Consider the following 16,723-nt stretch of genomic DNA (forward strand, 5'->3'; position numbering starts at 1 on the left):
CTTTAAAAATCGTGGCTTATAATAAAGCCAGGCGTGGTTGGATTTTATTTCAGGAAAATTCAACGTTTCTCTCATACCCCCCAAACCAATCAACAGCGAAATATGTAAAAATGGATTTCAGATAAAAATCATGAGAGCGTTATGCCACGGCCTTGGAAAGTTAGCTCATCGATTTCGTAGTTTTCTTTCTGTAAGAAGTGTCCCTCACGCGTCTTTCAAACGAAGCATGTTAATAAAAAATAACTAATAATTGTGCTGAGTCGTTCTTATCTTATCAATGTATTATAAAATTGAAATTAGCAGCTAGCAATTATTGAAAACCAATCCTCAATGCTCCCCCCCCCCCCCCCAAAAGAAAAAGCAACTGAATTGAACATATCCCGTCAAACACAGGACAGTAGTATTGTGCGTAGTTTGATAAAAATGGGATTAGTATCCAAAACATAACAAAAAAATAATAATAATAAAATATATTTAGGAACGCTGGGAAGCACAGGGTATATTATGGAATATGAATGAATGAAGCAATTGAATGGGGTCCAGATTTTGAGCTCGGCCCAGTCAGTGTTATGGGTGGACCTCTGAGTCTGACAATTTTTTTTCCCCACTTAAATGTGTATTTTTATAATATAATATTAAAATTATAATATGTCATAAAATATATATAAATATATAAATATATAAATTATAAAGACCTCTTTTTTATTTTTAAAACCTATATAAACCTCTCTTGAAATCAAAATTTATATAACACGTGCTTTATATTTATTTTAAATATTTTATTTTTATCCATGAAACCGTTAATTAACCTTTAAATCATATATTTTGAACTAAGATACCCCTCTTTAACATAAATGTTGTTTAATATTCATATTTTAGTTTTCAAATAATAATTATAAGTTGAAAAAATAAAATTAAATATAGATGAACTTATTTATATAGTATATGAGTTTAAGAGTTATCTATAAAATATTTTTTGAATTTTAAATATATATGACAAAAATAATATTTCAGGCATATATGAATAAAAATTTAACCAGTTAGAAAATTTCTTAGCAAAAAAAGAGTTAAGAATTTAATATAAGAATAGATAGATTAGTTAATATAATTAATATTCATTTTATTAATTTTAATTTAATTTATTTTATTAATTTTAATATCTGTGTTCTTTAAAACTAGAGGAGAGATAATACATTAGATTATGAGGGCAGATTAGTAATTTTAATTTTTTTTTGCAGATTTTAATTAATAAAATAAAGCATTTTAGAATTTTAAATTGAACATTCCTAATAGTATTAAAAAATGGACTAAAGTGTAAGTTTATAAGATAAATATGAGGTTTTCGTAATTTTGACAAACTTAAATAATTGTATTTTACTCTATATATAAATTACTGTAGACAAGAGTGGCGATGTTCCCTTTCATTAGAATCAATGCCTGTTGGCATGACTCATTTCTTAAATTCTATATAATATTCATGACTCTCTAGTTTTCTATGTTTTATTAGTTTTAAGATTTAATTAATAAAATTTAGTATGGCTTGCGGTGGTGGGGTGGGCTAGATGAAAATCATGTTTGGATAGATGATATAATTAATTTTTGGGAGTCAAAATCATGATTTTATGAAAATATAGGTAAATATCCTTATTATATGATAAGATCAAGTATAAACTCAAATCCATCCTATTTTCTTAAAAATATATAAATATCTACTATACATGTCAAGGTCAATTAAAACCTAAAACACGATTTAAAAAAATATGCAAATACCTTTGTGCATGTTAAAATTAATCATGAACTTGAAATTAAGATCTATAAAATAGAGCTTATATGGTTTTTGAATAAATTTTTAAGGAAAAAGGCTTAATTGAAAAACAAGTAATAATATACTAAGAGATAACGATGGTTTAGGATTCATAGTTAATTTTAACATGTATAAGAGTATTTGGATATTTTTAAGAAAATTATAATTTTTTTATTCATAATTAATTTTGTCATAAATAATACATATCTAGATAGTTTTAAGAAAACTATGAATTGGAGTTTATGATAGTTTTTGACATATAATTGGGAGTCTAGATATATTTTTATAAAACTATGATTTTACTTAGGAAGAATTTCAATAAAAATCCCTTAACTACATTTATTTAAATTTAAAACCTCTAAATTTTTAGAATTATATTGCAATATAATGATATTAATTTAATATTAAATTTATAAAAAAATGATAAAATTATTCTTCATTTAAATTAATATAAAAAATGTCCCACTTTACTTTTTCATTATCTTGCTTTATTTGTTAACTTACTTACGTCATGTTGTTAATTGCCCTACTTAACATGTTTTTATTTTCAGGTGTTCAAATCATCTTAAAATAATTTGTTAATACTTATATTATATGTTGCTCATTTTATTCATGAATTGTCATTCATTATACTACTTCACTTATTTATTGTCAAATTTTTATTTAATTTTATTTCAAGAAAATGTACAAGAGAGTTGGTAATTAACAAGTAAAATGAGATAGTTTTGATATTAATTTAAATAAAAGGCAATATATTATTTTTCTCAAAATTTTAATATCAAATTAATATTCTTAAATTACAGTCAAATTTCATAAGTTTAGATGTTTTGAATTTAAATAACTATGATCAAAGAATCCTTATTAAAATTATTCCCTTTAACTAAATTTCAATTTACTTAAACTCAATTTCATTAACCAATTTTACAAATTAATTATACCCACAACATAATTAATTATATTTAAAATCAATTATATTAATCAAATTTTTCAGTAACATTATAAGGATGGGAGAGAGACGAAGTAGAGACGGGACAAAGAGGGAAGTGGGTACAAAATCATTGTTATTACAATTGCCAACAAATAAACCAAACTCATGAATCACAAGGAATGAGTCATGATACGCAATCATACAACCAGACAAGCAGAGGATGGAACTGTCCCATGATTCAATAATACCTGCTTGTGTGTTGTCGATGGCCCACTCTATTACCCTCATCCCTCTTATCCCTTTCCCACTTCAATCCTGATTCATCCATTATCCCAACCCGCTGGTTTAATTTCTCTCGCTCTCCTTCTTATTGAATCCCGCCAATAACACTCCTATTTAATTCCTACCCCTACCCCCTTTATTGCTCTCGCAACTTTGATTGTCATACACTTATTTTTTTACAGAGACGAAGACTTCTCGTTCAATGATGATGGCAGGTCATAATTCTTTCTCCATACGCAGCGGCTGCAGTTCTGCTTATATACATAGACACACAGACACAAAGAATAGAATTCATTCATGGTGGATTTCTGAGGCCACGCTTTGGGCCCAGAATCGAAGAAGTTTTTTCATATCAGCAGTTGAACGGAGCTTGGAAATCTTCAGATTTAGAAGAGGTGAGTCCGGCCTCTTTATCAGCCAGGCCTCCGATAGGTATGGCCTCTTGACGTCTTTCTTCTTTTCCACTGGTTTCATAGTATCAGCTTCCCCTGTTTCTGAGGCATCCATCATTTGTGCGCTCTGTTCATTTGGGCAAATACCAAGTCTCTGCAAGCCGGGGACAACGCTCATCATTCGCGAACTTATATTCTCTTTCTTGAATACGAAACCCAGATCCATAAAACCCTTCACTTCTTCGATTTCTAGTTCCCCCAGTGTCTTGCAGCTCGTGGACTTCTGCAGCCTCCTTTTGGCTTGTTTCCTTAATTTTCCACCACGCTTTTGTATGTATGGCGACGATGAATGTGACCGAACTCTGTTACCCGAAACGCTCATTAATCTAGTGGAGCTTTCTCCCTTTTCTTCTTCGTCACTTGAATCATCCTTTTGACATTAAGAATGTTAACCGAAGAACAAAAGAAGCACGGTCATGGGTCAGTCCCATAACGAAGAGAGCATATCTAAACCGTAAAAGGCGCTAAAATTGGAGTATACCTGCAGAGATGCTGAAATTGAATCTGATGAGATATGTTTGTTGAGGGATTCCTCTGTGGAACCTTCGTCATCTGGCGGAGGAGGCAAAGAAAGAATGGAATCAGAGGACAATGGGAGAGAGAGAAATTGTGATGCGGACGAAAGTGATTCGACAATGGTTTCTTGCGAGGAGAGAACGATGTGGTGAAACCAAAGACGTTCCATTGCTTCTATAACGCAGAGATAGTGGTTATTATGTGCCATTGAGAGAGAGAGAGAGAGAGATTGATTTTGGGGGTATCGAAGGCTTACGCTGAACACTTGATTGTTATAACAAAGAGGGCTAACATGGTGGGGACTGAAATGAGAAGGAAGCAAGTGACAACAAATGAACTGTGCACAAGTGGGTGGGACACCGTCTTAGACAAAGAAGGAAGGATGTGATCACCCGTGGACATGGGACGTGGATCTTAAGCTCCACATGTTGTATGGATGAAATGACGCTTCTACCCATGCTACTCTTGCCAGATCAACCAAACCGCATGTGGCATATAGAATCCAAGATAAATCCAACTACGCTGAGCCAAGAAAAGAGCTGGCTAGGTCTCTCAAGGTCGGGTCAATCCCTCACATGCAAGTAAAGAGCGGACAATTCTCAGCAATATCTGGGATTTGGAACTACCCGAACAAATATTCTAAAAATTTTAGCACAAGACAAGTTTAAAATCTAATTAAGGAAAGACAGTATAACGTGATTGGATCCATATGTGGATGTTCGCGCACGTAAGAAATATAACAGTTGTCGTAGCGGCAAAATCAGATTTGGCGGCAGCTGAATCGGATGAGAGATGGGCTGGTGGATTTGGACTCATATGCTTACTAACCTGGACAAAGCCGACACTTAAGGCTCCTGTTGTCTTTGCCACTCTTTTGGCTCCGATGGGAATCTTGATTCCTGGGCTTGAGAGGAAAATATGCAGCGAAATGTTAGAAAAGCAAACATTTGTTCCATATAAACGATGACCCGAGAGTTCTCACCTAACAAGGAGTAAGACAAGATTCCCGCAAGAACTTTCTTGTTCTGGAGCTTTTAACCTCAAATTATCTCTTGGGTTTCATCCTGACCTATGAGTCCAAAAAATAAATGCGAGCGCTTCAGCCATTCACCAATTGTATGACGCAGCCTGTGCCAGTGTATATGCACTGTATACCAATCAAGAGTCAAGGGTAACAACCGGAACTCATCACTCACATTGCGAGTTGTGAAAGGAAAAAGATAGCTCAAAGTGATCAAATTGAACTCGAGTACTATGCTTGTCGTTTTTTGAAAAAGGCTATTGGTCTAACACATCGAAATCACCATCCAAGTGACTCTTCAATGTAGTTCCGCAGATCAAGCTTCTAGTGAGCAGTAGTGAATTTGAAAAAAAAAAAAAAAAACTGGTTTCTTCGTAGAAGCAAATAACTTGATTGCAGATTTCCTCAGCTTATAATAAGAAAACACAATATAATTGGGGAAGATTCAAGGAAATGGAATGCAAGGCCAAAAAGAAAAAAAAAATCAAATGAAACCCATCAATTCTTGTGCCCTCTCCACGCACGATAACGTTTTCATTTTAATGCCGACATGGTGACAAAGATATGGATGTTTCCTGTCCATTGGCAGACCAATCCATTAAATAAAAAAATGAACAAGGTTAAGTCCCACAAGAAACGAAAGGGCATTTGGTCTAGTGGTATGATTCTCGCTTAGGGTGCGAGAGGTCCCGAGTTCAATTCTCGGAATGCCCCAGTTTTGGCATTTTTTGTCTGCTCAGCCGCTTGAACCTGTCTTCAGCCATCTGAAGCGACAAAATGTGGCGGGGACATTGTCGTCAACTGTGAATTCTTAAGCATTTACCGCACCACCACCAGGAAAAAACAGGAATGCAATCTTCATAAATGCCAGATAGTAAAACTGGTAAAACTGGAACCCTACCAAGTAGCGACTTGGCACAAGACAATGGCTTTTGTAGCTAAAAAGAAGATCTTCACTTGCGCGCAATCTCATTAAGTCATTATTGAAGAAAAACAAACCGTCAAATCCAAGTAAGTTCACCGATCATTATAAACCAGGCAATGGCGTCGAAGCGTGAAGCACGTCATTGAATTGAGTATTGAGTAGTATTATTATACCAGGTTTACCAAATCACCAATCAACTTTAAACGGTTCAGAATTTTACAAAACAGACCCAACAGTGCACAGAAAAAATTACGCTTGCGTCTCTCAAACGTAACTTGTAATCTCCACATTGAATTACCATCCAGATTCCAGAATAGCCATATTTCATAATATCAAATCATTATATATATATGATAGAATATCATATTCATAGATCTTAGGCTATGGCCTTTTCACAACATCTAAAACAAAGAACAAAAAAGACAACATTATCATACTAATTCCGCAGAAACAACATAAACAAGTAGTATGCAGTATGCACCATCATCCAAGATATTCATTCCATATGCCCACCGCGCAGCCTGAGGACAAGGTGAAGGGTAGATTCCTTCTGAATGTTATAATCAGCGAGAGTTCGTCCTTCCTCAAGTTGTTTCCCAGCGAAGATGAGACGTTGTTGGTCAGGTGGAATTCCCTCCTTTTCCTGAATCTTTGCCTTGACATTATCTATGGTGTCCGAGCTCTCTACCTCCAAAGTGATAGTCTTGCCCGTCAGGGTCTTGACAAATATCTGCATACCTCCACGGAGTCGAAGCACCAGATGAAGAGTGGATTCCTTCTGGATGTTATAATCGGCAAGAGTCCGGCCGTCCTCCAACTGCTTACCGGCGAAGATCAAACGCTGTTGATCCGGAGGGATACCTTCCTTGTCCTGTATCTTAGCTTTGACGTTATCGATAGTGTCGGAGCTTTCTACTTCGAGGGTGATGGTCTTGCCGGTAAGGGTTTTGACGAAGATTTGCATGCCTCCCCTCAGGCGGAGAACCAGGTGAAGGGTGGACTCCTTCTGGATATTGTAATCGGCGAGTGTGCGACCGTCCTCGAGCTGCTTTCCGGCAAAGATGAGCCTCTGCTGGTCAGGGGGAATCCCTTCCTTGTCCTGTATCTTGGCTTTGACATTATCAATGGTGTCGGAGCTCTCCACCTCCAAGGTGATGGTCTTCCCAGTTAGGGTTTTCACGAAAATCTGCATATTTACCCAGACAAATTAACAATAATCTAATCCAGAAGAGAGGAAATGAATTGAGCAAAATTTGCTTTCAGTGGCAGAAAATTGGGCAAGGGATAGAGAATTTTATACAGGAAAACATGGCCGACCTCACAAAATTCCAGAAAGACCGAAGTTAAGACGGTGAAGGTGGAAAGACTAATTTGGGCATTAGGGTTTAGGGCCTAGAAGATTCACGCCGTTTCCGGCGGCAACGAAAGTTGCAGCTGCAGTATTATGGGCCTATCTTCCGAATATGACTGACCCAATGACATGCAATTCTAAAATCCAACGAGAAAAGGTGTCCATCTAAGATAGATATGTGGGCTTTATGTATGAATGGGCCTCTAAATATTCCACAGATTCACAGAACGCCTCAAACAGCAGCCTGGCATTGCACGTGGCTGTTGTATTGTGGTGGAAATTAAATTGCCAATTGCCTCAATCACATCTAAACAAGAGAAATTGGGATAAAAATTACATTTATAATTTTTTAAAAAAATAAAATTTAAATATTAATTTTATTCTTAAAATAATTTCTTTAAAGTCCTTTTAAGCTGGTAATTTTGCTCCTTTAATTGAAAGAGTGGTTTTTCAATTAAAGATGTAATCTCTCCATTTTTATTTATAAAAACTTTTGAATACATACGGTAGTAAAATTTATTAAATACATTTTACAATTATATTTTTTTAAAAAAATAAAAATATAAACTATCAAGTGCCATTCATACACTCCATTTGTAAAAGATCATTAAAAAAGAAGATAATAAAAAAAAATAATATTAAAAAATATCATTCATGAAATTATATTTTTATTAAAATATTTTATATTTTAAAATATCAAATCTTTTTAACGTATCTTCCAATTTGGAACGGAATTCATAACTCAAGTTTGTTCGAGATTCTCATGCTATTGCTGACCACAGTAGTTCTTTTTTGGAGCCGTTTGGAGGTGAGCGCTGGATCTTTTGCCCAAGTATGAAACTAACTGCGAACGAAAAATCCCTTGAAGACCTAAACACGCGTGGATACCGTCACATCCCTCAACCGAACCATGATTCTTTGCGATTAACTGACCGAATTTCTAAATGCAAGCAAGCACACATAATTCCAAGGCTTCACGTAATTACACTGAAGCCATAAACAAATCCATTGACTCTTAGTAGCATTGCTATTACAAATGTACAATATACAACACCTCAAAGGAAGAAGAAGAAGAAGAAGCCAGTTTCCTTCACTTTCATGAATATTCAAATGTATACCATATATATACAAAATGAGATAGTGAAATAGTGCAGAATGAATTTAAAGTTATTTATCCTTCATAGCATCAGGAAGAGCAGAAGATTTGCAGATAGGACATAGGTTCTTCATAGATAACCACTTCCTAATGCAGCTCACGTGATAGTCGTGGCCGCAACTTCTCAGTGTCCCAACATCGTCCATGTACTTGTACTCTTCCTATAATGTTTTAAATCAGGAACAACACCACTCGCTTAGTACAATTCAAAAGCATCAAAATTGCAGTTAGAGAATAACGAAGAATGAAACAAAAGAATGTGGTGATTTTGATTTTTAACACGATCTCATAACTCTACTAAACAAAAATAAACTTGGCCCAGCTGCATGATCCACATCAAGAATTTAAACGAAGTCCAACTGTATGTATTCTAATAGGACGATGGCACCCAAAAAAAGGAACAACTACATTTACGACTAGTGGTCATTCAATAATCAGATGCGGTTGTCCTTATACATTACTCGCAGATTTGCGAAATCCAAAGAAGTTGTCTTTCATTTCCCGAAGTTTAGGGTTGATAATGATTTGTTCTAAAGGGAAAAAGGTAAACATACCAGGCAGATTACACAACTTCCTTCCTCTTGGCTTTGCTCAGATGAGCAATATATTGATTCTGTCAAACAATTCGAAATCAAGTTCCCAGACAATCCCGTGCTGACATGACCAATCCTCTCTCCAAGAGCAAGTAGTTCCTGGTCAAGCCAACCATCCAAAAATATTATAAAATGCATGCATTTGATAACAATGGTATCACAAGGAAGTTATTTACGATCAAAACAAACTTAATCACCTCATAACTCATATTGTCTATGTCCATCCTCATATCTCTATGCTGATCAATCATATTTCTGGAACCATACGGTGGGGCACGATCAACAACCATAAAACCCTGCAATCCAAAACCAAATTTCAGCCTGCTAAAAGGGGAAAGAGACATAATAGTCCTGCTTATTTACATATATAGAGAGGGAAAGTTGCTATAGCACCGAACACCATTACTTCGGGTCAACCAAAATAGTGCCAGTCGAAGACAAGACAATGGGTATTTCTAAAACTGAAAATGTTTCCTATTCTTTCTGACATGAAAACCCAGTTCGCGAAGATACCAAGAAATACCTCAGAAGAAAATCTATCATGAAGAATAGCCTCATCAACCAATGATCGATATCTCTCACTAGATATCCTTGACCTCCCATTTCTATCACTGTTCCGCCAACTGATGGCAGTCAATGGCCTTGGATGTCTAGACATAAAACCTTCAGCTCCCATGTGCAACCCACCTTCTGAAGGCACCATTTGTCCCACGCATGAGCTTGAAGAGGCCCTAAAAGTTGGAGTTGGAGTAGGTGTTGGAGTAGATCTTTGGGAATAGTTACTTCGAACTCCCCTAGCAGCGTGAGTGAGGTTACTGTGAAAACTTTGGGAAACAGTAGGATTTATGCTCGTATTATATTCATGATGGTAACTCCCAGCATCCACTGAAGAATTGCCAACACCATTTCCAACTAGCATGCGACTTTTCTCACGATTATATCCACTTGATTCTGCAATGTCAGACGACATCTCTAATCTAAGATAAAATGCAAAGGAAATTAGGAATCTAAAAACTAAAACTATAAACTAACCAGATAATAATACGCTCCCATGAGCAGGAGAAATGTTCATTTGGCTCCAGTCCCTTGTCATAGCACTAGAACTATGACCAGGAAGATTCACTGCACTAGAATGGTCAGTGGGCTGGCCAGAAGAGAAGTTGTGCAAATGGTTGCTAGATAAATGTGTCCTAGCAAGGTTAGATTCCAAATCAAGTGCAGAACGACACCTAACATTCCTTAAAGAACCCTCACCCCTGATTGAAAGGCCATTGCCTCTGATGGGGGGAGTCACAGTAACATGATCCCAAGGCAGGTATTGAGAATCCAAGCTTTGCTTCTCCTGTCTTATTTCCGAAGACATAGGAAGATCAGTTGAGCTGCCTGCACTGAAATATCTGCTTGTGCTGCCTCTCTCACAAAGTGAAGGAATTCCAGGGCTCTTTCGCTTGTGAGGCCCTCTTCCACTTCCCATGGTAAAATCAAAGAAACCACCATCGGCAACATGAAATTCTTGTCTATCATAACTGGAAGAAGGCTGGTGAGCATAGTTTTCAGAAACTGCAAAAAAGGCTCCAGGATTTGATGAACGCGGAAAATGATCATGAGAAGATCTTGATGCATCTGATTGATGAGGGGGTAATTCAGTGTTGATACTAGGGGATGCATATCCATTTGACATTGTAGCATTGTTCCAAGGAGCAGCCAGGGAGCTGCCATCTATAGACATATTTTCTACTGGATAAATGAAAGAACCATTCTGTGAAGTGCTAGCCCTACCTGCAATACAGGACCAGTATAAGCAATCTAGTATTTATGCAAAAAAGACAACAATTACTGTAAAAATTAGTCATGAGCCAACATAAAAGTGCAACTGAAGCATGTAAAGTTTTTTTCTTTTTAATAAAGAACAATATATCATTGAGACATAAAGATTAAAATACAATGTAGAGTTATGTTACCTGGTTGCACATAATCTTGATCAGCATGCATATAATTCCAATTCTGCTCCTGCTCGCTTCCAAACATCTGAGATATGCTATATAAATGTCTCTGCCCCATAACAATCACTTGCAAACTCACAAGTCAGAATAGAGCATAGTTTAACCAGATCTACAAACAACTAGCAACCTGCAAAGCAAGAAATCATCTGAAGAATTCAATATCAAAAAGTAGCTTCAAAAAAATCATGAAACTCAGAATTTAAGCAACAATAAAATTTGTTACAGGAGACTCGAGTATTTCCATGACTGCAAAGTATAGAACAATAACGCATGACAATAAAGAATAAGTTTATAAAGCATTCAATTATATCTAAACTCAACAAAATATATGATGCAGATTACAAATAAAAGGAACTCATAATCAATCTACATAAACCGGCCTGTAATACACTAAACACTTGCCACTCGTAAGTCTCCTTAATCATAGGGTAACACCAACAGTCCAATGTAAGTCCACTCACTTGAAGCCATCTACTCACAGATTGCCTCTCTCCACTGAAACAGGGAAAGAGCCTTCCAGTCTGAGGCAAGAAAACAAAGATGAGGGGAAAAGTGAGATAATTGACTTTCATACTAGTTAATGGCTTCTCACCCCATTTTGCCATGTGTAGAAGTAGGAATTAGATTTGCTAAGCGGTAAAAGAGGAGGGATCGGGAGTAGGATGACTCACAACAAACATTACCTGGACTATGATAACAAAAGGGAACTCAGCAGGTGTTAAGAGGTGTTAGCATTTTCTATTCTTTTCCTGCACTTGAAAAAGATGAACTAAGCACGGGCATCAGGCACATACTGTGTATGTGCCTTCTTCTCAGTAATTAGGACTAGAATAATAATAATATATAAAAATTACCATAAGAAAATCCATCAACACACTTTTTCCTTTGTACAAAATATCTGCACTACAATTTTTACAATATATATTTACGAGAACTTTGCAGGAAACAGAAATATGAAGGGCTTTTAAAAATATTTGCAGTTAACCTTAGCAGCATCTGAAGGGAAATTATATTGGTAAAACCATACACCAAGTTAAGTTGTCTACCTTGTAACAAGCAAAAGGTCCAAAAAAGTGTTGACGCTAGAAAGTAATTGCTACCAGAATGAAATGCTTTGCTGACAGAGAGGTAAAGATTTCCATAAATCAAGAAAATCAAAATAAAACTGGAGAATGCCAAAATAGAGAGATTACACCCATCCCAAATATATTATGATAAGCAATTTAAAAGAAGCTTGAAAACTTTAATCAAAGTTAAAGAAGAGTCCAGGAAAGCATACCAGTTAAAAAAAAAAGATTCAAAGATCACATATTCAAATTGCAAAAATTTAAAACCAAATGAGAAATCTAATTATTTTAAATCATTAAATGAAAGGAAGAAATAGATTGGAAGTTGAAACATGGAAACTCTTACAAATACAAAATATTAAAGAGAGTTCCAAATATGGGCTTTGTAGTGAAAGTAGGTTACAAAACATTAAGTATTTTAAAATGCTCAAAGGGTGGTTAATGTGTTAATTATATATTAACTTAATTAGCCACTTGTATGATTAATTTCCCCTAATCAAGAATACATTTTGTGAAAAATTCTTTCCTTAGAATTTGGCTAAGTCTTATCTGTAAAGTTGCATGAGACATGATAATATTAGTTAAGGTCAAGGACGTGTCTCCTATCATTCATATATCACGTTGCTCGAGACATTGCCAGCATCAGACTACAATCAAAATTCACATTCAACAAACTATAACACGTCTATGAGATTGACAATTTTTTCTCTATAAAATTAAGGAAATAATACAAGAAAAGACTACAGTGCCACAACAGTATGCTAAAATACTGGCAAAAATATGTGAGAATATAGAATCAAGCAGAGGAGTAAGCTTCAGAAAAATAATTGCTTTATAATATTAAGGCCTGTCAAATCAAGTTCTCAGAAGAAAGTATGGTTTGCATTGATCATTTAATTCCAACTTATCATCCTTAGTGTACTCATAAATGAAATAATAATATCCATGCAAAGCATCATGGAAGAAATATAGCTTCGCTTCAGCTTCTATTTAACTATATCCTGCAACTTTGAACTAAAGATTTCTGAGCTTCAGTTATTAAATGATAAAACCTTACAAAATAACATATGATGAGCAAGACAGACAAGCGCATGAATATGAGCATAAACAGTAATAAAATGTACAATTTCAATGTCAAGTTTTCCAAGGCACAACATATTGAACACGATGATTACATCTAAAAAGTATACCTTTGTTTATCTTATTAAGAACTATCAGAGACATTCATAACACTGTTCAGTTTGATACAGCATATGGGTCTAATATAAAAATAATGATGACAGAGAGGCCTAGAACATAGTAGTCTGACCATATCCACCAGGCTTTGTATCATAACGTAATTTTAACAAAAAACCATTTCTATAAATCTAGTTAGTCACAAACCACAGAGATATTAGTGAGAAAGGAAGGTGACTTAAAAAAGAAGTCAATCAGACATCAGTTGTTTAAGCCAAGAGTGCCATTAGGATGTATAAGCCCGAAAATGAAAGAAAAACTTTTTTCCATCTGCCATAGACTAGGTAAAAGAAAATAGGTGTCGAACATTTGGATACACTATCAACATCTTGTTGCCGGTATCCCTTCATTCCTCAAGATTAAGGATCATAAGTGAATATATATCCAACTAATTCTTATCAAACAGCTTCAAAGTCAACAAACCCCAAACTCAAGTGGAAATAAAGCATCACCCAGCCATGAATCCTTGCATTTTTCAGAGGAACTAGCTTTTAGCAGAATATGAAACCCCACCAGCATGAAAGGTCAAGTAACATCAAATTGAGGGAGTATGGACCAAAGTCTTCATCAATGGCATGTACTAATGATCCCAATTGCAGTCTGCATACTATAGTGAATTAATAACTCTATGAAGATTGTACTGCTACTCCCACTGTATCACCCCTCTAAAGAGCACCGCCTCCATATTAGCTATCATAGATATCAGATTTAAAAAAAAAAATGATAAAAGGATTTAGCTAATGCTTTTACAAGGCGCAAGGAAAATAGTAATAAGGTTTACCAATATCCATATTCCATCACCTCAGGACATCAATTAGATCTAGGAGCATGGTGTCCATAAAGTTCCATGACTGTCCCTAGATTGCCAGTTACTCCATACCAAAATCTTGCATCACTAAGCATCAGAACGAGACAGCTCTAATGCCACGAAATCCTCAGCATTATTGCTAGGCCATTCACGTGAAATGAGTATCCAATCTTAGGAGATGGTTATCCCTGGTCTAAAGGCCATATTCCAGTTGAGCAGTGCCTAAACAATTCTTCAGTTTACAGAGAATCTTTGATACTGTATACTTTCTTCTTCCTACATCAAAGTTGGCTTATAATATTCCATTATAGCTGCATATATCATGCTAATAAATCCTGACAAAACAGAACATGCCAAACCCATCAGTTCTAAAACCACCCCACCAACCAAATGTTCTAGCAATACAATCTGCAATTCAGATAATGCAACAGAAGAGACCAAGTGAAGAACTTAACCCGCTTCCAGGACCTGTACAAGGCAAATGCCAAGGGAAAACCAGTTTTCACTAGTAATAGTGATCAGCTTTTCAGTTGCGTACAGACCTAAAGGTACAGGGGACCATATGAAACCTTTCAAAGAGATTCATGAATACTTGAAGAGTACATTGCTCTAGAAGAGTGGGGAATCAAAATAAGAGAGAAACCAAAGGATGCTATCCAATGAAAACACATCTCACCAGCACACGCAGATGTATTAGGTTTCATCTAGAGCCCAAACTCAACATGAAAGCACAAGGTCTGTATGGTATACCATCAGCATCAAGAAACCTGCATAATAACAAACCATCTAAACCTAACTGAATCCAAGGAAATCTAAGGATAACCGGGGAAAGCCTCTGATATGAATAATAATAATCCTTGATGAACATTTAGCATTTTGACCGCATAAAAGCCAGTTAATAAGATACTTATGCATTGACATATAAACAATACACGCTCTCCATAAAGGAAGATGAAGGGAGAACGAAATCCTAAATTAAGTCAGTTGTAGCTCAGTGATCAATAAGACAATCATTTATTCAGTAGTTGAATACTCATTTATCATTCAACCATGAAAAGTCAAGTGAGGATGCATTCTGTGACATTTCCACCAAGCACTAAAACCTATAGAGTCAAGATAACTAGCATGAAAAGGTGATTCAATAGATCATAAACTAAGCCCTAAATAACTAATGCACGCTCAATCTTCCAATTAGTCTAAGTTACTTTTATGAGAAGCCATGGGAGAACCAACCCACAAGGGGAAAAAAAGTAAGGATACTGACAATTATAACTGAAAGCATATTATGTATCCTGACTCCTGATTTACTTGGACAATTGCGCTAAAAATAAAAAACATGATATACGCCTCATCTGGCCCGGATATAAACTTGGTTTTCTGATCTTAAAGGAGGAACATGGCAATGCTAATATGAAACACACAACATAATGACAACTGACAAGTGATAACTACCATTCTCACCAGAGATTTTAAGTATGTATAATCTGGGAGCTGAAGGACGTGAAAATGTGTTAAAAAAAAAAAAACAGAAGCTCAAGTTCTAAAACCGCCAAGCAGTCCAAATTTCTGAGGAGAAGATTAAATGAACCGCAAAGAAAGGAACCCGTAAATTATCAAAGAAAAAGCACGGGTAAGAAGCACCTAGAACAACCTTCTCTCCTTCCACCAAACAAACGATAGAAGGCTGCTAAGATTGTTTAAAGCTGAAGGTGATACATCAGAAGCAATCAACAAGAGGATCAGGGATGAAAATCCGAAACTGATCGACAGAAATATAACGGGTACGCAGAGCAACAATTAACAAAGAGAACGGTACGATTGTCCAAATTACAACATACTATTGAGCATATAGAAAAATTAAAAGTGATCGAGCAGGCAAACGTGCCTTAGAAACCTGTTAGACGGCGATGCTTGTAGAATAACGATGTTGGAGGCGGTAGATGGGGGCGGAGGAGGGAGAGAGGAAGTGTTGAATAAGAGAAAGAAGGTAGACAGGAGGTTCGATCAAGGAAGGAGATGATGTTGTAATAAAGCGGGTGTCCGAATAAATAAGAAACACGAGGAGGAGAAACTAGCCGGACTCGCCAAGCTTACCGGCAACCGATATTGTCCGTATTAATTACTGCCTCTTAATTAAAATAGAGGTCATTAATAATTAATTCACAGTTTAAAAAATATTAGTTGAAATTTAAATTTTTTTAAAAAAATTATATTTTTTTTAATTTTACAATAATAATAATTAAAATTTAAATGTATTATTTTTTTAAAAAATGTAATAAATAAAGTAGAAGTAAAGATAAAAAATAATTAAGCTTGCTTTTCTTTTGGAATAGGCCTAACTCCAACCAGCTTCATCAAGCTCTGTTCATGCGTGTCTCTGCATTTATCAAGTATTTGTTTATCAGTACTTGGCTATTTGCCCAAAATAAACACGCAAACAGCAGGGGGGGCAAACCTTTAGATCAGAGGGAATGAATCCCCAAAAGTCACAGACAACGCTTGCTTTCTTTGTCAGCGAACGGCGAGTAGACTTTGTCATGACAATTTTGTATCAATTGGGGTGTTTAATTTGTTGCAATAA

General features: G+C 35.7%; 3 protein-coding genes and 1 non-coding gene across 11 annotated transcripts; 1 reads left to right on the forward strand and 3 right to left on the reverse strand.

Moving 5' to 3' along the window:
* Nucleotides 1–2,848: 2,848 nt before the first annotated feature.
* Nucleotides 2,849–4,881, reverse strand: LOC129308534 (uncharacterized). Its single transcript, XM_054949695.1, has 2 exons — nucleotides 3,948–4,881; nucleotides 2,849–3,836 (listed from the first exon to the last, which is right to left on the reverse strand). Exons 1-2 carry the CDS (start codon nucleotides 4,188–4,190, stop codon nucleotides 3,306–3,308), a joined length of 774 nt encoding a protein of 257 aa, XP_054805670.1. The 5' UTR covers nucleotides 4,191–4,881; the 3' UTR covers nucleotides 2,849–3,305.
* A 764-nt stretch (nucleotides 4,882–5,645) lies between these two features.
* TRNAP-AGG (transfer RNA proline (anticodon AGG)) lies at nucleotides 5,646–5,717 on the forward strand. Its single transcript has one exon. It is a non-coding gene; the product is annotated as a tRNA-Pro (tRNA).
* A 517-nt stretch (nucleotides 5,718–6,234) lies between these two features.
* On the reverse strand, nucleotides 6,235–7,261 carry LOC129308540 (polyubiquitin 11). The gene has a single exon (XM_054949707.1). The coding sequence runs from the start codon at nucleotides 7,118–7,120 to the stop codon at nucleotides 6,425–6,427; it is 696 nt and encodes a 231-aa protein (XP_054805682.1). The 5' UTR covers nucleotides 7,121–7,261; the 3' UTR covers nucleotides 6,235–6,424.
* Nucleotides 7,262–8,240: 979 nt separating this feature from the next.
* Nucleotides 8,241–16,138, reverse strand: LOC129308498 (probable E3 ubiquitin-protein ligase ZFP1). Of its 8 annotated transcripts, none has more exons than XM_054949667.1 (9): nucleotides 14,819–14,901; nucleotides 11,715–14,684; nucleotides 11,493–11,552; nucleotides 10,990–11,158; nucleotides 10,061–10,807; nucleotides 9,552–9,979; nucleotides 9,226–9,324; nucleotides 8,990–9,127; nucleotides 8,241–8,596 (listed from the first exon to the last, which is right to left on the reverse strand). In XM_054949667.1, the coding sequence occupies exons 4-9, from the start codon at nucleotides 11,087–11,089 to the stop codon at nucleotides 8,447–8,449; spliced, it is 1,662 nt and encodes a 553-aa protein (XP_054805642.1). In that variant the 5' UTR covers nucleotides 11,090–11,158; nucleotides 11,493–11,552; nucleotides 11,715–14,684; nucleotides 14,819–14,901; the 3' UTR covers nucleotides 8,241–8,446. The 8 variants fall into 8 exon arrangements, with proteins under 8 accessions (XP_054805642.1, XP_054805599.1, XP_054805634.1 ...); XM_054949624.1 differs by having other exon boundaries at nucleotides 11,434–14,477; nucleotides 14,598–14,684; nucleotides 14,819–14,900; XM_054949659.1 differs by having other exon boundaries at nucleotides 11,434–14,024; nucleotides 14,136–14,684; nucleotides 14,819–14,900.
* Between the last annotated feature and the right edge of the window lie 585 nt (nucleotides 16,139–16,723).

The sequence above is a fragment of the Prosopis cineraria genome, unplaced genomic scaffold (genome assembly GCF_029017545.1).
Source record: "Prosopis cineraria cultivar Desert tree isolate PC_DT_omini unplaced genomic scaffold, ASM2901754v1 PC1, whole genome shotgun sequence".
In the NCBI taxonomy this organism is placed as follows: Eukaryota; Viridiplantae; Streptophyta; class Magnoliopsida; order Fabales; family Fabaceae; genus Prosopis; species Prosopis cineraria.